The sequence below is a fragment of the Rattus norvegicus genome, chromosome 7 (genome assembly GCF_036323735.1).
Source record: "Rattus norvegicus strain BN/NHsdMcwi chromosome 7, GRCr8, whole genome shotgun sequence".
NCBI classification, from domain to species: domain Eukaryota; kingdom Metazoa; phylum Chordata; class Mammalia; order Rodentia; family Muridae; genus Rattus; species Rattus norvegicus.
This window is the reverse complement of record NC_086025.1, coordinates 131,125,790-131,149,267: the sequence shown is the minus strand read 5'-3', so window position 1 is coordinate 131,149,267 and position 23,478 is coordinate 131,125,790. Positions and strand designations below refer to the sequence as shown.

Below are 23,478 nucleotides of genomic sequence, written 5' to 3'. Positions count from 1 at the left end.
AAAAAAAAAAAGGTTCTAAAAGTAAGAGCTTTTGCGGGGTTGGGGATTTAGCTCAGTGGTAGAGTGCTTGCCTAGCAAGCGCAAGGCCCTGGGTTCTATCCTCAGCTCTGGAGGAAAAAAAAAGAGCTTTTGCTTCTGAGTTACACCTTGACAGCAACTTACCTAACCCATCAATTCCTAAGCAGATACTCCAGAGAGTTAGAGCTGTTTACTGTGCTTTCTCTCCAGCTTTTGATAGGTGCTTTTTTTTTCTGTTTTTTTTTTAATTTACATTTCAAATGTTATCCCCTTTCCCGGTTTATCCCTCTCTCTTTTTTTTTCATAAGAATACAGCAACTTGTTAGCTGTCATTTTAAAATGTGTCATTTAACGCGTCTCTTCCGTAGTTAAATCTTTTATCGTAGTTGAATCTAAGCATGTTGAATTATTTCCTTTCGCCTCCCATCCTAAAATTAATTCTCTGCCATAATAGTTTCAACACATCTGCATGACCATATTTCTCATGCACTAGCCAATTATTAAAATGTTTTTTATTTTAAATCTCCTTGTTACCCATAACTGAAAGCATTTTTTTGTTGGCTTGAAGTTTTAAAGATTTATGTTGATTCCAGAGTGGATGTACTTTCCCCCTTAAATGCTACCTTTTTTCTTGTTTTGTTTTTTCTCTTTTGAATGATTGAAAATATTTCACTGATGCCTTATCATCAAGATGGGCTTTGCCTCCCGTTCCTCACAGTTCCTCACTGTCCGTCAGGCAACCAGTATTTGTTAACTATCTGTACCATGTGGGATGCAGTGGTTGTCTTTCCTGAGCAGAGAGGACAGAAACCATGACATGTGCAAAAAAGTATATTGTAAGACAGGGATGTTAAGAACCTAAAGGCGCTGCCCGTAATAAAAAGCAAGAATTCAGAGCAGGAGAAGAGTGGCCTGTTCTCTTTAGCCTTCAGGAGCTCTTACGCCTTGCTAGCCTTGGAGGCCAGGCAGTGCTCCAGGAGGATCTTAGAACCAGACCCTTTAGGGGGATCTTGTCCTAGTCGAATCAGAGAGTAGAGAGTGGGACCCAAGGATCAGGGTGTCCGGGTTTACTTAACACCCTAGCAGTTGAATCTACTGCCTTATTCTCCCAGGAGGTGGCACCGATTAATCACCGATGTCCTTGGAATCTTTTTATCTTGGGGAGCCCTCAAAGAAAGATTCCTAGCCGTAAGGAGAGGGGAGCACAGTGATGCTGTCTGTCTAATTTGTTCCAGGCAGTTTGGAGCATGTGAGCATGCCCTGAGCCTTGATGAGCTCCAGTATGTGGTACATTATGCAGAGCATTCAGAGCAAATACTCGCTCTCCGAACGCCTGATTCGAACAATCGCTGCCATCCGCTCCTTCCCACATGACAACGTAGAGGACCTCATCAGAGGGGTGAGTGGGCTGCTGCTGCTGACCCCCTCGGTTTAGCACATACCCTGTGCTCATCGGTGGTTTTAGCCTGGTTATTAAAACATGTTCTCCCTAAGTACACCTCACCTGCTTCCTCCCTTTCACTGACTATTCATTCATAAAATATGTTCTAGACAACTCTTCTCCCAGGGTTTGGTTTGGTTTTGTAAAATCTGCCGGGATGTGGTGCTGTGCAGCTCAGGGTCTTCTTCACATTTTACTAGAGGTAGCAGGAGGCAAGCAAAGGGGTGAGGGTGGGGCTGGGGTCAGCTTTTAAATCCTTGGAGGTTTCCTTCAGACCTGGGTTATGGTGGTTACGTGGCATGGGGAGATTTCACTTCCCCGCTTCATTATAACAGCTACCAATAGGTTGTAGTTCCACAAAAGACCCTGTACCATGACGTGTATGGCACTTACAGACAGAGACTGAAGCGGTGGCTCAGCGATTTGAGTGTGAGCCCAGAGTGGGCAGCTCACAGTGGCTGTAACGGGAGCGCCAAAGGATGGGAAGCCATGCAGAAGCTTACACAGGCACACATGCACATGACTTAAAACAATTCTTTAAAAAAAAAAAAGAAAGAAAGAAAGGAAACACATTCTCCGTTCTCTGAACACAGCTCTTTCTAGTTCTGTCCCATGACAGGCAGCCTAGAAAGTTTTGAGGCCCTTCCCCCTTTGAAGAGAAGTAACCCAATCAGGTTTTAGAAAATGTAACCACACACTTACTCTGCAATTCATGGTTTAAAACAACTGGAGGATCTTCTCTGTCAGTGCCTCAGAGCCGCACCCTTGCCATCCGAGGGTGTGTGGACAGCTCCTTCCCAGCAGAGAGGCCTCAGAAGACTCAGCAGTGGGAACTCGTGCACCGCGTTCTGATTCCAGCACCTCTGATTCCAGCACCGCTGCTGAGCCACTGGGCTTCAGTTTGAATGAATCTTCCTTATCAAACTAAGCAGTGCTGCGACGGCTGCCTGGAAGATTCTGCAAACAGAACAATAAGACGGCCTTACGTCGAGGAGGGTCATTTGTTGAGTTGCAAAAAGAGCCTGATGGTTCCTTCTGGCCTCTGTCTGACAAACTCATTTTTATGATGCTCAGAGCACGGTGACCATAGACAGTGGGTAGTTGGTTCATTTAAGGTCATGTCCTCAGAGGTGTCCAGGTAGCCATTTTGGTAGGCCGTGTTGTAGAGAGACTTAATAGCTTAATCTGGGGAACTGTGCACCGTGTGCATGCCTGGTACCAAGGAAGTGGTGCTAGGAATCGAACCTGGGTCCTTCACAAGAACAAGTGCTCCTAACCACTGAGCCAGCTCTCCAGCCACTGCTCTGGGGAACTAACTTCCTTTTCTTCTCCTTCCGTATTCCTTCGGGTTAAGCATTGGCCTCATTACTAGAGTAATAGGTGCTTGTGGTTCAGGTGTGATCAGGCTTGGGGGTCCCTTCTCCAGTCAGTCAGTTCTGTGTCTTCTGAATTCCTTCCCACAGGGAGCAGACGTGAACTGCACGCATGGCACCCTGAAGCCCCTGCACTGCGCCTGCATGGTGTCCGACGCCGACTGCGTGGAGTTGCTCCTGGAGAAGGGAGCAGAGGTGGGTGATCTTTCAATGCCTCTGCACTCACGAGCTGTAAGCACCTGACCCTTTCCTTAGACTCTCTCTCTACACCTTCCAGCTCACTTCGTAATTCATGGTGGCATTAGCATTGTGTTCCTAAAGCAAGGTGTAACCATGAATTGTGTGACTCCAAGACGACTCGAAGGATCTTAGCCCTTTGCCTGTCTTGTTTCCCTTCACTTAAGTTGTTCATGGCTCCAAGAAGGAGTTTGTTTCTTCCTGTCTCTGTTACCTCCTGGGCTGGTTGTGTTCCCACTGTGTCCTCTCCTGCTGACTCTCCTGTTACCTAAGGACAGAGGCCTCTCAACTCTGGGTGATGTCAAGCCCTGCAAGACAGCCTTAGACATGGGAGAGTCTGTGGACTATTGTCCATCCTCAAGACCTGAGCACTTGTGCTTTTATTTCCCCGCTAGCTATTTTAGCATAACTTGGTCTTACTGTCTTTGTAATGTATTAAGATAAAAATCTAAAATTAATTTTTCAAAGTAGACTCTTGGTATTGGCATGAAGCCGCACAATGATTAAAAGACTAGCTTCTGAACCAGGTGGTGGTTAAGGATTCCCTGTAATCCTAGCACTGGGAGGGCTGAGTCAGGCGGGCTGCAAGGCGGACACCAGCTTGACTATATAACAAGATTTCATCTGAGGCTGACCATCCCTCATCCCCAAAAGGACTTTGGAACCAGATTTCATGGATTCCAATTCTGACACAGTGCTTGCAGTTGTGTGACCTTGAATGGATTCCTTAAACCCTCCCTTTGCCTCAGCCTCCCCATCTATGAAAAGGGTGTGTAATAAGGTTGAAAGTGTTTAGATTGCTGGCTTGCAGATGCTGCTAAGTAAATACATGACAAGTTAATGCCACAGCTTTGTAGGTGAGCAGCCCTGAAGGTGGCATATGCTGAGATGACAAGCCATCAAGCCAGTGTGAAGTCCCAAACGCACTGGACAGTACGTCAAAAATCCAGGCCCACCATAGCATCTCCATACAGCCATGGTGTTCTGTCTATAAGTTTGTGATTAAACAAACTAGCTACAGAAAAAGCCAGTCTGTAATATTGTGATTGGCCTGTTTGTAATTTAAGTGATCCTGAAGTGAAAAACCTGGTTACACCGAGTGATTAATGCCAGTGAGCAGAGAAGGTGAGGAGTAAAACAAAGCGGTTAACCCCATTAAGTGGTTTGATTTGGTTTATTGCATTGTATGATGTGGCTTTGATAGGGATGGCCCCCATAGACCCTTGTGTTTGAATGCTTGGCCCATGGGGAGTGACATTATTCAGAGGTGTGGCCTTGTTGGAGGAAATATGTCTCTGTGTAGGAGGGCTTTGAGGTCTCATATGTTCAAGCTTAGTATAAAACACAGCTGTCTCCTTCTGCTGCCTGGGGTCCGGATGTAGGGCTGTCCGCTCCTTCCCCAGCACCGTGTCTGCCTGCACGCTGTGATGCTTTCATGCGCCGTGATAGTGGACTAAACCTCTGCAATTACCAGCCCAATTAAATATTGTCCTTTATCAGAGCTTCACTGGTCATGGTGTCTCCTCACAGCAGTGGGAACCCACACTAACACAGCAGTTGGTACCAGGCACTGGGGTACTGCTGGGATAGGCCTGACCGTGCTTTTGTTTGGAAGGATGTGGATTTTGGTACTGTGGAACAGAGAGGCAGATGAACACCGTAATTGTAGCTCAATGAGCCACTAGTAAGAACAAGGAAAACCGTTGTACTGAGGGCGATTTGAACTATGAGAGCCTGGCTCAAGAGATTTCAGAGGAGAAGAATTTTAATATGTTGTCCAGAAATCTTTCTTGAAATAATTTGGTGAAGAATGTGGCTGCTTTTTGCCCTTGTCCATAAGAATCTGCTTGACAGTAAAATGAAGAAATTTATGTAAATTAATCGAATTAGCAAGTGAAATCGCAAAGCAGCCTAATCTCACATGAAAGCACGAGGCTCAGTCCTTTGAGGAACATTTCGATGACAGGTAGCAAGTTTAGAAAGGAAAAATAGAAAATGCATAGTTTGAGGATTAAAAGGACACCAGAGTGGAATGGAGCTAAATCCATCCAAGGAGATTAATAGGTTAAAGATATTAAATGGGATTAAGGGAGTGGTGACCTTGAGCCAAGACCCCACCTAGCTAAGCTTCCGTCCTGTGGAAGGACTCACAGACAGGCTTAGGTTTAGGTGCAGTGCTGCACGCCTCTAATCCCAGCACTCAGGAGACAGAGGCTGGCAGGTCTCTTGAGTTCAAGGTCAATCTACAGAGCGAGTTCCAGGACAGCCGAGCTGAAGGAGTTGAAAAAGAGAAAGCCTGGTGATAACATAATAGAAAAAGGGGGTCGTGTTCCAGCCTCCCGGCAAAGCAACAGAACTTGGCAGCTTCGGCCATGTGGTTCTAGCTTTACAGTCAAGAGTAGAAGGGACTACTGGGACATCTGATGTTGGCTAACTGGAAGTAAGAAATTAGCTGTGATTAAAAGAGACCAACATCACTGAGGTGAAACCTAGGAAGTGCTATGTGAGAGCACAAAGGAGCTGTGTTCCAGAGATGGCCAAGGTTGCACCTCATGCTGCAGCTGGACTTGGTGATGTGTGAGAGTCACCCAGGTGGTACTGGTTTTGAGGGCATGAAAGAGTCACGAAGAGCAGCTGAGGCTGGGCACTGTGAGAGGCCATGGAAGGCCGTTGGTGAAGGTGCAGCCTCAGTTGCAGTTGATGGCCCAGGACTGAAGGGGTCATGCAAAGGAGTTGAGACTTGGCACCATGAAGAGAGCCTGAGAGAGGCTATTGGTGAAGCCTAGTTGCAGCAGAAGACCCCAGTGTATTGGAGATGCCAGGACCATGGGGTGACCACCAAGAACAGCAGCGGCAGTGGAGTGGATCAACCTGAGCCTAGAATGGTACAGAGGACAGAGCTGGAGAAGTGATGACAGCCCTTTGGAGGAGCCCAGAAGACCATGTGTGGATTCCAGACATTGGAACAAGAAGCTGTAAAGTTGAAGTTGCCTTGGAGACCCCAAGATATCAGATACCAGAGCTGTGGGATACCTGCTGAGGAAAGCTGCCAACAGGGCGTGGGCCAGCCCAGGAGAAAGAGTTACGTTGCAGTCAACAAAGCTGAAAGACGATGGAGATGCAGAGTTTTGAGTTTGCCCAGCCAGATTTTGGTCTTGCTTTGGCTTCGTATTTCCTCATTATGACATTTCGGAGTGGTAATGTATCTCCTGTGATGTCGGAAGTATGTGATCTGCTTTTTGATTTTGATATTATAGAGGATTACAGTTGTTCATTGCATGAATCTCAGAGCATACTGTGAACTTTGTACTTTTAATTTTTTTTTTTCCTTTTCTTTTTCTTGGAGCTGGGGACCGAACCCAGCTCTACCACTGAGCTAAATCCCCAACCCCTACTTTTAATTTTTTAAACATTGCGGAGACTGCGATAGACTATGGGGACGTCAGTAATTGAAGTAAATACATTTCGCATTATATTATGAACACAGCTTATGGGGACCAGGGAGTGGAATGTGGTGGTTTGAATAGTTTTGGCCCCCATAGACTCATGTATTTGAATGCTTGGCCCATAGAGAATGGTATTATTAGGATGTGTGCCCTTATCGGAGGAAGATCATCTCTGTGTGGGTGGGCTTTGAGGTTCCACATATGTTCAAACTATGTTTAGTATAAAACATAGTAGTCTCTTTCTGCTGCCTCTGGATCAAGATGTAGAGCTCACGGCTCCTTCCAGCACCATGTCTGATTGGACATTGACATTCTTCCACCATAATAGACTGAACCTCTGACACTGTAAGCCAGCCCCAATTAAATGTTTCCTTTATAAGAGTTTCCTTGGTCATGGTTTCTCGTCACAGCAATGGATGTATTGTTGAGAGCACTGCATGACAAAGGCAGTGGGAAAATGAGTACAGTACTCTTTGCCAGCATCTTCTCCCCAGTAACCTGCCCAGTGTAAAGTAGTTCCTTCCTCTCTGCAGGTCAACGCCCTGGATGGCTACAACCGAACAGCCCTCCACTATGCAGCAGAGAAAGATGAGGCTTGCGTGGAGGTCCTGTTGGAATATGGGGCAAATCCCAATGCACTGGATGGCAACAGAGATACCCCGCTTCACTGGGCAGCCTTTAAGAACAATGCCGAGTGTGTGCGGGCCCTGCTGGAGAGCGGGGCCTCTGTCAATGCCCTGGATTACAACAATGATACTCCACTCAGCTGGGCTGCCATGAAGGGAAATCTTGAGAGTGTCAGCATCCTTCTTGACTATGGCGCTGAGGTCAGAGTCATCAACCTAAAAGGCCAGACACCCATCTCCCGCCTGGTGGCTCTGCTGGTGAGAGGACTGGGAACAGAGAAAGAAGACTCCTGCTTTGAGCTCCTCCATAGAGCTGTTGGACAGTTTGAATTAAGAAAAAATGGCATCATGCCACGAGAAGTGACCAAAGACCAGCAGCTGTGTGAAAAACTGACTGTGTTGTGCTCGGCACCAGGAACTCTTAAAACCCTCGCCCGCTACGCTGTGCGCCGCAGCCTGGGTCTCCAGTATCTGCCCGATGCAGTGAAGGGTCTCCCACTGCCAGCGTCTTTGAAGGAATACCTGTTACTCTTAGAGTAGCCTGTAGGGGACGTTTCTGCCATCTTGCAGGCAGCTCTGGGTGAGGTTTTCTTTTCAATTCTGTCCCTTTGTTGTGGAACACAGAAAAGCACTTGTTCCTGTTGTGTGGTTTATAGATTTTGAGACAACACATAACAGTAATGTCTGTACCATCTCCCCTCCCATACCAAGCAACCAAACCAAAAAAAGTTACCTCACTTCTGTTTGCTGTTTTATTGCTTAGTTGCCTTTTTATATTCAATCCTGCAAAAGAAGTCTTCCCCAGATCCCTGCAGGACACTTTAGTCAACAGTGTGACTGCATTTCCTAGGCGAACCTAAAGTACTTAGATACATGGCTTCCTGGGCCATGGTGAGCATTGTGAAGGAGTTCCTTCTGAAGAGTTGTAGTTGATCTGAAGTTTAAGAAGTCCACACTCCGATTAACAAGAATTATGTTCCAAGGAAGAGTGCTTGAACTTCATTCAGATGGGGTATAGACTCAGGATTCGGCACTCAGGAGCCCTGACTCCTTTTCCATATGGTACCCAGGGCTCGGCATCCAGCGGTGAGTTTCACAGGATGTCTGGCTGCTCCGAGGGAGAAGAGCAGGATTCCCAGCAGTCCCAGGATTGCCAGGCCATCCTAATGTGGCTTTCCCTGAAAACTCCTTTGCACCAATGAGCAGAGCGAGGGCCCTGCTCCTCCCATGAAGGTCTCTCTAGTAAGGGTGGAGGGTGGGCGGCACTGCCTTTTCCACAGAGCCCCATTCCCTAAGAGTTCCGAGCTGTTTTTTCCTACTCTCTTGGAACCTTTGCCTTTTACTGAGCTATAGAAAATGGGGTAAGTGGAGCTAGGGACAGAACACAGAATACAAAAGGGGTTCTTTGGAACTGGCCGCCTACCCTAAAAGACCCAGTTTTGTGAACAATGTTCTTCCTTTTTCGTGTTCTTAAACTAGATGAAGTTGATTTTGACCTTAGGCGATCTGTATGCAAGTTTGGAAAGCATTTTCTAAAAAGCTGGCTGGAGACTGCACCCAGATGAATAGGACCTTCAGACTGCCACTAACTCAAAACAGCGTGCCTGCTTTTGTTCTCTGCTGTCGCTGGGTTTGCCCATTTGAAAAAAGAATAAATAATTCTAAAAGCAAATTTGGCAACTTCCAGTTTCTACTTTTCTCTGCTTTCTCTTTTGCCCATTTATAAGAAATTGCTTGGCTCTTCGTATGCCTTTCTCCTCTCGGCAAGTGACTGTGGACATGAGTGAGCAGGAGAGTGAGGGCACAGTGTGGGGAAAGCCTCCACTTCCCTCAGAGTCCCCTACCCCAGGGCACAGTGTGGGGAAAGCCTCCACTTCCCTCAGAATGCCCCCAAACCCAGATAAGAGAGATGCAGCAAGTCAAGTCTCCAAGGCTGAGATCCAATACTGCAGTCTGGGCCTCTCAGCCTAACAGGGAAATTAAATGCTAAACCCCAAACTCTTCCCACCAAGACTGAATTAGTTAGAATGAAACTTGGCACTGCCATTCTGAAAGGCAGCCAGGCCCATTCTGCTCTTCAGTGTGCAGGGGAACCACTGAAGATGCCCTTCTGTTTCTCATCGTTGATGCCTGTAGTACTTGGGAACGAGACATCTTGTGTGTGTGGATTCCATGTTTTTTCAGTCACTTCCTACTTACAGTCGGTGGCTACAGTGCATCCAGTCGACACAGCCTCGCTGCTCTTTGACTTTGGGAAGACAGCACGTACTTAGTAGGTGGTTTTTCTCCCTATGCCATCTTTGTCTACATTTGTTTTCAGATCTTCTTGTGATCCTGAAATACTGCTCTTTGTGAAATGTCACTTTTGTTCTGACTGGCTGTCAGCGAGGGCAGCTGCACTTGTGCCCCAGTGCGTGGAGCCCCCCACTGCCTTTTCCTAGTTTTAGTTGGTCAGGCTTGGGTAGCATGAGGAGCAGAATGGCTTCAAGATCAGTTTGACTGGGATTAAAGAAACGGTGTGGCAGTTAAGGGTACTTGGTGCTCTCGCAGAGGACCTGGGCTCAGTTCCCAGCACCCACGTGGTGGATCAGAACCGTCTGTAATACCAGGGGGTCTGACACCCTCTTCTAACCTCTGTGGGCAACAGGCATGTGTGTGGAATTCATACTGACAAGTGGGCAAAACACTCATACACATTATACACAAAGTAAATCTTAAAAATTATTTTGAAGCAGGGTTTCTCTGTGTAGCCTGTCTGTCCCGGAACTTACTATGTAAACCAGGCTAGCCTCAAATTCAGAGATCCTCCTGCTTCTGCCTCCTGAGTGTTGGGATTAAAGGTACCACCACCCCTGGCTTTAAAAAAAAATGTTTGACTCTCAGTTTTGTGAGGCTCTAAAATCTAGACACGAATCACTCTGAGACAGTGTCCTCATCTCTGAAGAGGGTTGTCAGCGTTCCCTTCATGAAGCTATTTTGGGGATTCAATGGTAACATGCAGAATGCCTAACACAGCACTTGGCATTTAATGCTAATTTCTCTGGCCTTTAGAATGCCAATTAGCATCTGGCTGTGGCCTATTTAGAACTGCTAAAAGGATGTAGAGTAGCACCTCAGACAGCCAGATTATACCTACTGCAAGGCTGCCTACCCACTGCAGGACTGTAAATGCCCTGCTTCGGCAGGCAAGGAAGAAAGCGGTATGGATGGGGAGGAATAGGCCTATGTGTAGCTCAGAGTCACAGTCTAGTGTACGGTGGCTAATCTTCACCTCAAGAGTAAGGCCTGCTCCTGTCAACCTGGGGTACACTGTATAGTCCCAATCCTGAAGCTCAACTGCAGTGGACACTTCAGTAATGAGGACACAGCTTCTGTTGTGGAACAGAAGACAAATTTCAGCTAAGTAAGATTTGACATCGTTCCAAAACATGTATTCCAACCATCACAGGTTTAGCGCCGGTATCTCTAATGTCCACGCTTACAAAATGTACATGTCTGCCCCACAAAGATCTGTCAGAATCTGCTCTCATCCAAGGAAGGGCTGAAAAGGATGCTGATTTGTGGAGACTGTGGAATGGCTAGGCAAAGTCCAACTGGGTAATGGGTACGTGATCAAGAAATAAACCATAACTTCTTGCGTGGAGACAGGCACATCATATTGGCTGTCAATACAATCGAGGGACTAGTGGGAGGTCGTGAGGGTCAGTCCCCTGTGTTGTGGGTATCCCAAGGGATGCTACAAAAACCAAAACCAACAAACACCCCGCAGCGAGCCGAAGTGCACAGGACAGTCACGTGTGCTGCTCTCCGGGACTCTGGGAGGGATGCAGGGCTGACGTCACAGTCCCCTTGGGAAGATAATGACAGCACCCAAAGCACAGTGGCCAGCTGGCTTTTATTAGTGTAGTTACACTTCACTGTGGTACAAGGAAAGGACCTAGGACTCTTTGTTATCACAAAGAAATAAATAAAGCTCACTTTTACTCTTGAGAAGCTGAAATCTAGCAGTAGCACTAGAGACATCCAGCCTGTGTGACAGATGAAGCCAGGGTGCAAGGAAGGACAGCTACCTAGGAGAGGCACTCACCACCCCTCCCCCAACTCCTGGCCACAGCTGATCCTGGTTGCAGGTACAGAGTACAGGGAAACCTAGAAGGGTAGGGGCTGGGCTACAACACTGAGAAGCCATGGGCTGAGGTCTACCAGGGTGTGAGCTGACCATGATCAGATGATTTTCCCCCTCACTCCAAAGTGGTCTAGACAGCAGCTTCTCCAGACCGCTTCCTGGAAATGTGCTCCAGGTGGGCGTGGTCAGAGGTGTCCAGATCAATCTCGTACTTGGCCAGGATTTTGAGGATTGGCCTCAGCTTCAGCCACCACTGTTCTTTGGGGATTCGGTGCCTATAGAGAATGAAGTAATGGTGAGGTGACATTGTTGTACTCCAGTGAAGTCCTGCCAGAGGCTTTTGGGAAGGAGGTAGGCAGAAGCAGCTGGAGTACCCACAGGTGTCACTACTCCAAGCATTAGAGACCATTAACAGGCAGACAGAGAGCAGAAGGGAGAGGGTGATTCTAGAATGTAATAATGACTTACTCAAAATCTGTCTGGTCCTTCAGCTCAGTCACTGGCTGAAAGACCAGGGCCCTCTTACGCATCCCCAGAACACAACCTGAGTCGGGAGTGTTGGCAAAGATCCGTCCTGGAATAAAGGATGGGCCAGTTACTCCCTCAGCTGAGGAGTGGACCTCTGGAGAGGGCTTGCCTCCTGCCCACACATCATTACAGTAGGGGGCTCACCCTCCCACCCCACACACCATTACAGTAGGGGGCTCACCTTCCCACCCCACACACCATTACAGTAGGGGGCTCACCTTCCCACCCCACACACCATTACAGTAGGAGACTCATCTCCCACCCCACACACCATTACAGTAGGGGGCTCACCCTCCCACCCCACACACCATTACAGTAGGAGACTCATCTCCCACCCCACACACCATTACAGTAGGGGGCTCACCCTCCCACCCCACACACCATTACAGTAGGGGGCTCACCCTCCCACCCCACACACCATTAAGGTAGGGGACTCACCTTCCCACCCCACACACCATTACAGTAGGGGGCTCACCCTCCCACCCCATACACCATTACAGTAGGGGACTCATCCTCCCACCCCACACACCATTACAGTAGGGGACTCACCTTCCCACCCCACACACCATTTCAGTAGGGGACTCATCTCCCACCCCACACACCATTACAGTAGGGGGCTCATCTCCCACCCCACACACCATTACAGTAGGGGGCTCATCCTCCCACCCCACACACCATTACAGTAGGGGGCTCACCCTCCCACCCCACACACCATTACAGTAGGGGGCTCATCTCCCACCCCACACACCATTACAGTAGGGGACTCATCTCCCACCCCACACACCATTACAGTAGGGGGATCACCCTCCCACCCCACACATCATTACGGTAGAGGGCTCATCCTCCCACCCCACATACCATTACGGTAACTCTCTTTGATTTTCCCAGACATCCAATTCATAGCCTTAGCACCCATCTTGGTGGCAAAATTCCTGTCAAAGGGAGTTGGGCTTCCACCCTGAGGGGAAAAAATTCAGAAAAATTAGAAGTCAGGGTCCTAATGAAGCACAGATATCTAGACATACAGAAAGAATGGGTCTTGGATTTACAGGACAGAAGTCAAACCATGGAAGGATGCTCTGAGACACTCAAGGGACCAGAGGTGAGCTGGGCTCAAGTGCAGGGACAGTCAGTTAAAGGACATGGTAATCACACAGCTCTCTTCACGGGTGACAGATCCCATCTCAGTCTGTCTACTTTTTAGTGTGGCAGCTTGGCAGTCACCGTCATCGCTGATACGGGCTGTAACCCAACCTGGCTGTTCCAGGGAGGACCTCAGAATATGTCAGTTTTTCTATGAACTAAGAGAAAGCAAGTGGAGAAGTGGGAGGGAGGTGGGAAAGGACATAAGAATATGTGTGTACGTAGGTACGTAGTATGTACATAAATACATACATACATACATACATACATACATACATAGGTACATTCATACATACATATCCATTCATCCAATAACACTACATTCCCACAGGAGCTGCAACTTTCCTCAACCTAAGATAATGGGCATTCTTTGTGGGTAGAGGGACATTGGTGCTTAAGAGGCATGAGCTGGGGCCATCTGGAACCAGCACCACCTAGTAATGATGCCTTCCCCTGAGGCCCAGTTAATGGAGATGGAAGCCAAAACTAACCAGTCCCTGAGGCTCACAAAAGGTGAAGAACCCTAGGTGGGAAAACTAGGCAGACTCAGCTCTAATTCTCAACTGTTAGTGGTGCTGAAAATGATTTCCTCTGGACCCCATTTTCCTCATCAGAATTGCTGGTTCTCAATTAGAGATCCCACGGGGGACACTGAGTGTCTTCAGAGATATTTTGTTAACACTGATAGGGAGGTCTGACTGACTGAACTATACCATAGGCAGAGGCCAGGAGTCATGTTAAGCTCCTGCAGTGCACAGAGCAGTGACCTAACATCAAAGAACTAACCTGTCCCAGTGGCAATGTCACCAAGGTTGAGGAACTATATCCTAAGCAAAGAGAATGGATCCCAGCTCTAGGGCCGTGTGGTGGTTTGAATAAGAATGGCCCTCATCGGCTCATATATTTGAACGTTCTACCGCCCAAGAGTAGCACTACTAGAAAGGATTAGAACGGCTAAAAGGTGTGGCCTTGTTGGAGGAAGTCTGTCACGGTGGGTGGGATTTGAGGTCTCAGAAAGCCCTCTCAGCCTGTAGACTAGGGTATAGCTCTCAACTACCACTCCAGACTTGCCATGCCTGTCACCATGTGTGCAGCCATGTTCCCTGCCATGACGATAATGGGCTAAGCCTGAAAGTGCCAGCAAACCCCTAATTAAATGCCGTCCTTTCTAAGAGTTGCCTTGGTCACAGTGTCTCTTCACAGCAACAGCACAGTGAGTGACTGGCTTGTCTAAGGTAAGGTTGTTTGGATGTTATGACCCAACCTTGATGCATGCTGACAGTGAGGTAACTGGAGAAAGCCAGTGGGAGCTCTTTGGCTGTTGGGGGCTCCGGGAACCAGTGAAGGTGTGCTTGGGTGTCTTATCACCTGCTGCATGTGGCCAAGCACGTTCTTCCTGCTGTCGAAGATGCCCTTCCCCTCCTCAGAGTACAGGTTGAAAATGAAATCAGTAGTGTAGTTCTCGTTGCACTTCTCATTCCTGCCAGGAAACGGGAAGTCTACGAGTCCATCCCTCCTCCTCCCAGGGAAGCCAGCAGCCCAGGAGTCCATCTCTCCTCCCCTCCTCCATCCCCCCAGGGAAGCCAGCAGCCCAGGAGTCCATCTCTCCTCCCCTCCTCCATCCCCCCCAGGGAAACCGGAAGCCCAGGAGTCCATCTCTCCTCTCCTCCTCCATCCCCCCAGGGAAACCAGAAGCCCAGGAGTCCATCTCTCCTCTCTTCCCTTTGCTTTTCTAAGCTGTTTTAATCTCCTCCCAAGGTTCAGGGGATAGTATGTTTCTCCTCCCCTTTCTTCACCAGATTCCTCAGTCACTGATGGACCCACAGCCTAGGCCACTCTGCCTAGTCTCTCCTAACGGGGAGCACTATACCCGGGCAGCCCCCAGGTACCTCAGCACCAGGCCTCTCTTCACAGTTGTTTTCATCTTCTGCACCAGATGTTCAACATTAACCTGAACGTGAAACAGGAAACGCCCCACCTGCTGGGATTGCTCAGGGTGGATAAACACCTCTTTACATCAAACCTTTCAGGGGGCACGGGTGGCTGCTCCCAAGCTGGGGTTTAAACTGGGTCTATAGCTCTTAAGAAGTTTAGTGCCGGGGTTGGGGATTTAGCTCAGTGGTAGAGCGCTTGCCTAGTAAGCACAAGGCCCTGGGTTCGGTCCCCAGCTCCAAAAAAAAGAACCAAAAAAAAAAAGAAGAAGTTTAGTGCCACTGAGAACCAAACCGACTTCAGCCCCTCCCTCTCCCACCTCTCTGTCAGGGACATCTGGCCTCCCTTTTCCACAGAACACAGCATGTATGTATCTTTATACCTGTGGCATGGTGGGTTGTGTGTAAATGGGTGATTCAGCTGTTGGGGATGTGTACCCTCACTGGAGCTCTGAGGGGAGCAGGTAAAGGACTTCTACTCTGCATGTGGCAAGGATGGCCTGAGCTGGAGTCCCCCAGTTGGCTGCTAAATCTCTACTTTGTGGCTTTCTCCTCCACTGAACTCGAAACTGGAAAAACCATGATCATTTGACCCTCTCTGTGAAAAATGAGACGAGTCCTGCCCAGAGGCGAAGGGATATTTCCCTCAGAACTGGAGTGGCATCAAGAGAAATCTGAGAAGACAGCCTGGATTCCTCAAGCATTTAAACTACCTGCTCTCTGAGAGTCTGAAGTTTTTGGTTTTTTTTTTTTTTTTTTTTTTGGAGCTGGGGACCGAACCCAGGGCCTTGCGCTTGCTAGGCAAGTGCTCTACCAATAAGCTAAATCCCCAACTCGAGAGTCTGAAGTTTTTAAACCTTCTAAACTTTTCTCACCTAGAATGCAGAAACAACAGCTTTGGATGCCAGTTGTGAAGATAAAATGCAGACTCCACCAAAGGGCTTAACAGCTACCCAACAGCATGCTACCCAACAACAGCATGCTACCCAACAACAGCATGCTACCCAACAGCATGCTACCCAACAGCATGCTACCCAACAACAGCATGCTACCCAACAACAGCATGCTACCCAACAACAGCATGCTACCCAACAACAGCATGCTACCCAACAACAGCATGCTACCCAACAACAGCATGCTACCCAACAACAGCATGCTACCCAACAGCATGCTACCCAACAACAGCATGCTACCCAACAGCATGCTACCCAACAACAGCATGCTACCCAACAGCATGCTACCCAACAAAACGCAGTCCCGAAATAGAAGCCACCCGGGAGGACCCTTCTAGTCTTCATGGTGCTGGGTCTGTCAGCTCCAACCTCCCCTTGGCTCTCATGGCTCTCATTACTGTAGGAGCACTCGGGAGAGAGACTGGAATGGGAGAGAGACACTAGCAGGCTCTGGTGGCCATCTACCTGGAGATCTCGGATGGTGAAGGGCTCCTCAAAAATGTAGGCAGCATCAGCCCCAGCCGCCAGTCCTGCCATGGTGGCCAGATAGCCACAGTAACCACCCATCGTCTCGATGATAAACACTCGCCGCTTGGTGCCTGCTGCAGACTGCTTGATTCGGTCACAGGTCTGTAAGGACAAAAGCCACGGAAAGATAGGGTCGGAAGTCTTCTTTCCCCATTAATTAAAATCCAGGGCTGTATCCTTCTAGGCCAGTGAGGCCCCTGACCTCATAAGGTCCTGCATTCAAAGAGGCCACACTACATTGTAGACTTCTTTCCTGGGAAGAAAGCTGCTCTGTCGTTAATGTTGCTAAGGGTAGGGATATCACCTCAGGATAAAACAGAAGGGCCTCTTGAGAGCAGTGCTGTAGTCCTAGGTAGGAGGAGGGAATTCCTGCACAGATGCCTGGGTGGACAGAGACTTTCTCAAACACAGCTGTTTACTTACAGAGGTTCCCTTTCTAAGACGGGACAACAATCTGGGCTGACTGAAACGGGAGGTGGCAGGCGCTCACCGTGCAGATGGTGTTCAGTGCTGTGTCAGCCCCGATGCTGAAGTCTGACCCTGGGACATTATTGGAAACCGTGGCGGGAATGACCACAAATGGGATGCAGAGCTCATCAAACTGCTTCCTGCCCTCCATCAGCTCCAAGCCCCCTGTGTAAGCCTAGAGAGAGAGCAGCAGGAGCCGACATGAGGGAGGGAAGGAGGGAGGGGAAAAAGGGGGAGGAGGGAGGGAGGAGGAAATGCTGGAACACCCACCTCAAAGCCCCCAATGATAACCAGGCCCTGGATGTTATACTTGGTTATGTTGGCACTGATCTGTTCCAGGTTCTTCTTGGGTAGAGTCCTAGTTGACCAGTGACAGGGGACAGGAAATCAGGGGTGAGATAGCGAGATGGACAGAGAGAAAAATTAAGAACTAGAAAGTGAGCCAGGCAGTGGTGGTGCATGCCTTTGAACCCAGCACTCGGGAGGCAGAGGCAGGTGGGTCTCTGAGTTCGAGACCAGAATGATCACAAGAGAGTTCCAGGACAGCCAGGGCTGTACAGAGGAAGCCTATCCCAAAAGCAAATAAACAACAACAAGAGACCTAGAAAGTGCTCCTTCTAGTGCCTGGGCCCGTGGTCCGTTCTCCTCACACTCTGAGGAATTCTAAAGTATACAGTGGACCTTTTAAGCGGTCAGGTCTGCTACATGACATGCAGTTGGGCCTCTCAGTCCTGACTGAAGATGCAATGATTTTGAAGAGTGGCTATCGTAGGCCCTGATACAATGGCTTGGTGTCCACATTCAAAAGCATCTGGACAGGGTAACTGGGGCTCAGTGCTCCCACAAACCATTTACCTTTTAGTACCAAGTTTGGAACCACCTTGACCAGTCCAGCCTCCAACATAGCTCCAGCCAGCTTCCTCAATCTGCAGGGAAAGGCCATACAACTCTGCACCATGACCAGAGCGCCAGGAAGGCCATATGTGACCAAGGCCATCTTGGGCTTTGATGCTTCCGAGTTCCCCTAGTGGGAAGATGACCCAGACACTGGCCTGTCCCCTGCACTGAACGTCTTCCTCCCTTCTGACTCATTTAGGAATGTTGAGCACCTAAGACAGTAGATGCTGTGCTGAGCTCTGGGACAAAGAAGTTAATAAGAAGTGATGTTTGGCAAGGTTCGTTTCAGGGTTCCTATCTTTATTACCCCCAAGTTAACCTTACTTCCTGGAGAGAAGCCAGGGATGTGAGGAGTAGAGACAATGGACTGGCCACTCCTAAGCTGACCTTTCATGGCCACACACTGCGTGCGTACGTCCTTCCTCTGTGTTTCCATACCTGACCTTTGGCCAGACCCTCAAAGCCATCATGCACGACCAGCACTCGGTTGCCTTGGATAAGGCCAATCCTCACAGTAGAGCGAACTGCAGCATTCATTCCAGCAGCTGGGGCCCCCACGTTCATCACAGCCACCGTGTGCAACCCGCCCTGTTCATGGAGAAAAGGAAGAAGATACCCCGGAGGGGAAATCACCAAGAGAGGCAGAACTCTGAGACCCTGGGGACATGTGTGACAATCACTCCCCCAAGGAGCTAGCACAGAGCCTGCAACTTTATCCTACAGAAGCGAAATTCTTTACCACAAATCACTATAGGTGAGGTGTGATCATTATATAACTGACAAGCAGCCCTTGTAGTCCTTGGACCACTTGCATCCCAGTTGACCTGAGCAGCTTACGGACAGCACGTCCTGCTACTGTTCCAGACCTCACTCTGCTGGGGGAAGGGCCCAGGAATCTGCATACTTTATAGGCACCCCAGACAATTCTGATAGGTAGTAACACTGAGAACCACTCTCAAGGGGACAGTGCTGACATGGATCAGGGTGTGATTAGACCCACAGGTTCAAAGCCTTTCTCCTGTTTTTTCATGCACTTTTGTCAACCCTGGACTGGGGGTGAGTCTTGGGTTCTCTGGCCAGGACAAGGTAAAAGTATGGGGCTCGTATCTGGGGTGGCTGACAGTCATCAGACAGGGTCAGGGCTACAGCACGGATCAAGAGCAGCGACAAAGACGTAGCAAGGCCAAGGTTGTGTGGACCACGGGCAGCACTTCAGAAAGAGAAAGTGAGGACAGGGAAGGGCAAGTTGTCAGTACCTTAGAGACTGGGGGTCTGACATGAGCTAGAAGCTTGTATACCTCCCAGTTGTTCATGAAGCTCCTATAAAAAGTACAAAGAGAACAGGGTGTCTTCAGGCCGCTCCCTATGGCAAACAGCCGTAGGAATCTGGGTCAGGAGTTGGGTCTCAATGAATTTCCACAGGGTACACCTCTAAGGAGCTAGGAAGGCACAGCAGGGACCAGGCAGGGGCTCAGGGGAGGGGATATCCATTCATCAAATGCTCCCTGACATTCCTGTCCATGTCTGTGCTCAGCACAGGCTCCTGGCTTAGCAACACCTAGAACCTAGCTGAGCTCCGAGTCCAGAAATGACAGATAAGAATGATTGGCCCTTTCCTAGGAGCATCCCTGGATGAAATGAGCACCTTACAACTGATTTCCTTGGGGAACAAATCGTTGCAGACAATAATTAAAAAAGGCAGCTCATGTTTTGGGCCTAGAATGATAAATATTTTTGGCTTCATTCTGGCATCTGCTACAGTTGGTCAGTTTCTGGTTATCTTCTCACCGGCCTCTCAGCTTAATGGCTTCATCAAATCTCTTCTCATCCATAGCCTTGGTCACGTCTTTGGTCTAAGGGAGGAATACAGCAACAGTCACAACTCCAAGGCCTGATTCTGTGTGACCAGATCTGCTTTGAAGGGATCCTGCTTATATACAGGGCAACTCTTTGAGTCCCCCGAAACTATCTCAGAAGCATCTTCATTTCCTTTTAACTTTTCCAGACTAACAAACAGCAAAAGGGACTAGATTAGAGTTCTGGGCAGAATGGAGCAGTGTCCACAGGGGGCAGAGCTGCCTGTCCACACTTGGGTCGCTGCCCAGCCTCAGGGAGTGAAGCTTCTCCAGGTGAGAAGGGTCCCTGCCACTGCTGCTCAAAGCCTGGCGTCCATGCAGGGCTTTGGCTTCTGCTCTTTGGGGATGCAGTCTCAGACATGGCTGGAGGATATTGGGATTTTCAGGTCTCAGAGAGAAGTGGGCTCCAAAATGAGGGAAATTGAGGCAGCCTCGACAGTCAGGACTAACACTCGTGTTGAGCATTCAGTCACCGTATTCATATTGTTCAGGAGTGGCTGCCCTGGATTAAAGAGACCAACATTTTGGAGAGACTGTGTCAGAGGCATCACAGCCCCCCTCTAATCTTTATCACACTGGAGCTGAGTGGTGGGTACCTTATGCTGATTTAGAGAAACACATTTCAGGTGGATGTCATATAGACACGAGCTAACCTGCTAGAAGGCGATGATTAGCACTTCCTGAGTCTCACTATTGTTAGGAGGGACACTGAATCTGTGTCCCCTTGCTTAACTACACAAAAAGGGTGTGAGGGTGGCACTTATAAAATATCAGAGAGTGTGTGGCCCTCCATCTTCCCTAGTAACACTTTACGGATGAGAGAACTGAGTGAGTGGAGGTCCCAGCTCTCGGACAGAGAGGGACTGCAGTCCACTGTGTCTTCCCTGTATGTCTCGTACTAACCATCCTGCCTTCTCTACTGGAAACACAGACATTGACCTCATGCCCCCCTGGAGAAGAATGGGGTCAGTACTTACCACCTGGACACACTCCATGAGGGGCAGGCGCACAGCCTGATTACCAGAGAGGCTCACCACACAGGCTGGGGTGTCTGGGGTCCCCTCCAAAAGTGCCATCACTGCTTCCACACCCATCCTGCTGCCCTGCCGGAGTCCACGGAACAAAGAGTCTGCTTAGCTAAGGGCCAGGATGCTCAGGACCCTTCCGAATGCTCGGCTCAGGTCCACATTGAAAGGTTGCACCCAGTACTTGCTGTGCCTTACCTTCCCCACCCGGACCTCATCTACAGCTTGGTGGCTTTCTGCCCTCTTGTCATTAGAACCCTAAGGACTGTCCTTGGTTCCAGAGAAGCATGTCCATGTCACATTGTGATCAACAGATTGTGGGGCTTTAACACTACCCTCCTCTGACTGCTGAAGGACTGCCTTTGCTCCAATGAAATGGGCTAATATTGACCAAACTGACTATCCAGGGTTCGAGCCCAGTAGCTTTGCTGATGCTTAGAGCCTGAAGACAGTGATCCGGACTCAGGACTAGGGCTGCTAGTGCCCGCCATCATCTGCGTGTATGGGAATGGACGGAAACCACTGTGGCCTAGAGGCTGGAGGAGGGACAGTATGACTAATGATATAAGCCCTGTAGGACAGCAAGGCTTGGGCTTCTAAGGCGCGGCAACCTCAGAATCCTGTGACTTACCAGGATCCGGTCAAAGGCTGATGGTGTCCCACCCCTCTGTACATGTCCCAGAACAGTGACCCTGGTATCATATCCAAGACGCTTTACCACCAGCTAAAAGAACAAAGAAAGGGAAACAAAGTCAACAGGAGGTCAGCAGCGGCTTACTAAGGTAGACTAGGACAAAAGTGTTTTGTCTGGTGATGGCTCCTGGCGGGAGGAAGGCAGGGGCAGAAGGAGTAAGAGGAGATGCAGGGTCACAACCCAGAAGTCACCAAAGGGGCGGCCAAGGGTGCTGGGGGTTAGGGCTTCACACTAACGTTCTTGATGTCTTCTGAGGTGATTGGCTTCCCGTTTTTGTCGATTGCACCCTCAGCAACAATGATGATGTTGAGACGAGAACCACGGGTTCTTGTCTGGTCAAGAGCAAGAGGGCAAGTGGTTAATGGGGTTAAATGGAGGGGCAGAAAATAGATCACTCATGGAATACCATGAGGGGTCTGTTCAAGGCCAAGGTAAAGTGCCGATACCTCACTGAGACGGCGACAAAGGTGTTCTTCCCAGTCGTCATCTGGCGGACACTCGGGAATGAAAACCCAGTCGGCCCCACACGACAGAGAGGTGACAAGGGCCAGGTATCTAGGATGAGAGCCAGAAGCAGGGACTAGAAACCTACAAGTAGCCTCATCACACCCAGAATGATCTTCATGGCTGATGGAAGATACACAGCCTTTCATTCTTGAGGCAGAAAGCACTAGACCTGTTGATGAGACGCTGTCCTTGGAGGTCACTACTACCTCACAGGCTTCCCAGCTCGAGACAGCCCATGCTCTCACGTGTACCTGAGCTTGTGCCCATATGCACAGACAAGCAGGTCAAGGAGATGGTGCAGAGACAGGGAAAGAGGGCCATGCCACATGTGGAGCATGACTTCCAGACCTACTCCCAAGGTCCCCCTGGACTGACTCTCTGGGCAGAAGAAGGGGCCATATCTAGGTATGTGAAATTCACCATCAGGATGGGGGTCTTACCCACAGTGGCGGCCCATCACTTCTAACACAAATGTCCTCTGGTGGCTGCAAGAGAAAGATGGGATTCACAGCCTGCATGTCCCTGTGGCCAGGACCATTGCCACACCATCCTCACCAAGACTCCCTGACCTCTGGGAGATGCCTTTATGCTGCTAGCCATTCAGTAGGTTTCCTGAAAGTCTGAGGATATGGGAGGAGCAGTTTAGCTTCATTGGGGGAAAAAGGATGAGCCCCCAAATCAGAGATAAATAGAAAAGAAGGGGATACAGGATTAGGCTAGCCTGGAGTACTGCAGGACTAGGCTAACCTGGAGTACTGCAGAATCACCTGGGCACACTGGCAGCCAGCTGACTTTCTGTTTCCTCACTGACCCTCTGCCCACCTGCTTACTTCTGAGCAATGGTGCTTACAGCACCCACTTCAGACTGTGTGCTCTTCAGATCTGCCTTAGTCTGGACCACAACCACCTACGATAGCGGTTCTCCATGTGTGGGTCTCAACCCCACAGAGGTCACATATCAGATATCCTACACATCAGATATTTACATCACGATTCATAACAGTGGCAAAGTTACAGTTATGAATTAGCAACAAAATAATTTTATGTTTGGGGGTCAGCACATGAGGAACTGTATTAAAGGGCCGTAGTGTCAGAGAAGCACCAATATGAGAGATCACAGGTATTCAGGACCCCAGAGCAATATGCCTAAGAACAGCCTGGAGAGCGGCAGAAGGCATTTAGTGGGCAGAGCATCTTCAGGGCTGCAAGGCTGAGTCTCAGAGTCACAGTGGCTGCAGTCAAGCGCTTGGACTGGCTCTTGTCTATTCTTGCTTCTTCTTTTCTGCTGCCTCCCCGCTAGGTGCTCTTACCTCTGAGCGGTGGTGGTGATGGCGTCCACGATCTCTACAATGCGGTGCAGGGCAGAGTCAGTACCAATGGTCATATCAGTGCCACAGAAGTCATTGTCGATTGAGCCAACCAGGCCCACGATGTTCAGGTAGCTGGACTTTGTAGCCTCCTCGGCTGTGATCTTCCCTGCAAGGGAAGCAAAGCAGAGCCCAGCATGTGAGGAATTCCACATGTACAGAGCAGATTACTAGAGACTGTAAGCCAGGGTAGAAAGGCGGGCAAGGACTGTTCATCTGTGTGTGGTTTACCATGTCTCTCTGATAGGCGGTAAGAGTGTGCGGACAACGCATGCGCACAACGCATGCGCACAGTCACATGACAAGCCGTAAGG

At 49.2% G+C, this 23,478-nt stretch overlaps 2 protein-coding genes and 1 non-coding gene across 12 annotated transcripts in view; 2 read left to right on the top strand and 1 right to left on the bottom strand.

Annotated features, from left to right (window-relative positions):
- Positions 1-8,813, top strand: part of Asb8 (ankyrin repeat and SOCS box-containing 8) — a 36,194-nt gene extending 27,381 nt beyond the window's left edge. For 2 of the 6 annotated variants that reach the window (XM_006242328.4, XM_063263669.1), the window contains exons 2-4: positions 1,254-1,417; positions 2,923-3,027; positions 7,049-8,813. In XM_006242328.4, coding sequence (XP_006242390.1) covers positions 1,289-1,417; positions 2,923-3,027; positions 7,049-7,681 — 867 coding nt within the window. In that variant the 5' untranslated portion in view covers positions 1,254-1,288 and the 3' untranslated portion in view covers positions 7,682-8,813. Of the gene's footprint in view, positions 1-1,253; positions 1,418-2,922; positions 3,028-7,048 lie in introns of those variants that run through there. The other 4 variants (XM_017594889.3, XM_017594890.3, XM_006242329.4 and 1 more) reach the window with 3 other exon arrangements.
- A 2,204-nt stretch (positions 8,814-11,017) lies between these two features.
- Pfkm (phosphofructokinase, muscle) overlaps positions 11,018-23,478 on the bottom strand; it is a 37,567-nt gene continuing 25,106 nt past the window's right edge. For all 5 annotated transcript variants that reach the window (XM_063264219.1, XM_039079863.2, XM_063264220.1 and 2 more), the window contains 18 exons: positions 23,108-23,273; positions 22,238-22,282; positions 21,737-21,845; positions 21,527-21,622; positions 21,228-21,320; positions 20,549-20,674; positions 19,504-19,568; positions 18,972-19,035; positions 18,154-18,303; positions 17,674-17,744; positions 17,089-17,176; positions 16,841-16,993; positions 16,288-16,452; positions 14,828-14,889; positions 14,307-14,418; positions 12,654-12,753; positions 11,736-11,841; positions 11,018-11,542 (listed from right to left, as the gene is read on the bottom strand). In XM_063264219.1, coding sequence (XP_063120289.1) covers positions 11,398-11,542; positions 11,736-11,841; positions 12,654-12,753; positions 14,307-14,418; positions 14,828-14,889; positions 16,288-16,452; positions 16,841-16,993; positions 17,089-17,176; positions 17,674-17,744; positions 18,154-18,303; positions 18,972-19,035; positions 19,504-19,568; positions 20,549-20,674; positions 21,228-21,320; positions 21,527-21,622; positions 21,737-21,845; positions 22,238-22,282; positions 23,108-23,273 — 1,916 coding nt within the window. In that variant the 3' untranslated portion in view covers positions 11,018-11,397. The remainder of the gene's footprint in view (positions 11,543-11,735; positions 11,842-12,653; positions 12,754-14,306; positions 14,419-14,827; positions 14,890-16,287; positions 16,453-16,840; positions 16,994-17,088; positions 17,177-17,673; positions 17,745-18,153; positions 18,304-18,971; positions 19,036-19,503; positions 19,569-20,548; positions 20,675-21,227; positions 21,321-21,526; positions 21,623-21,736; positions 21,846-22,237; positions 22,283-23,107; positions 23,274-23,478) is intronic.
- On the top strand, positions 15,041-15,113 carry Trnat-agu34 (transfer RNA threonine (anticodon AGU) 34). Its single transcript has one exon. It is a non-coding gene; the product is annotated as a tRNA-Thr (tRNA).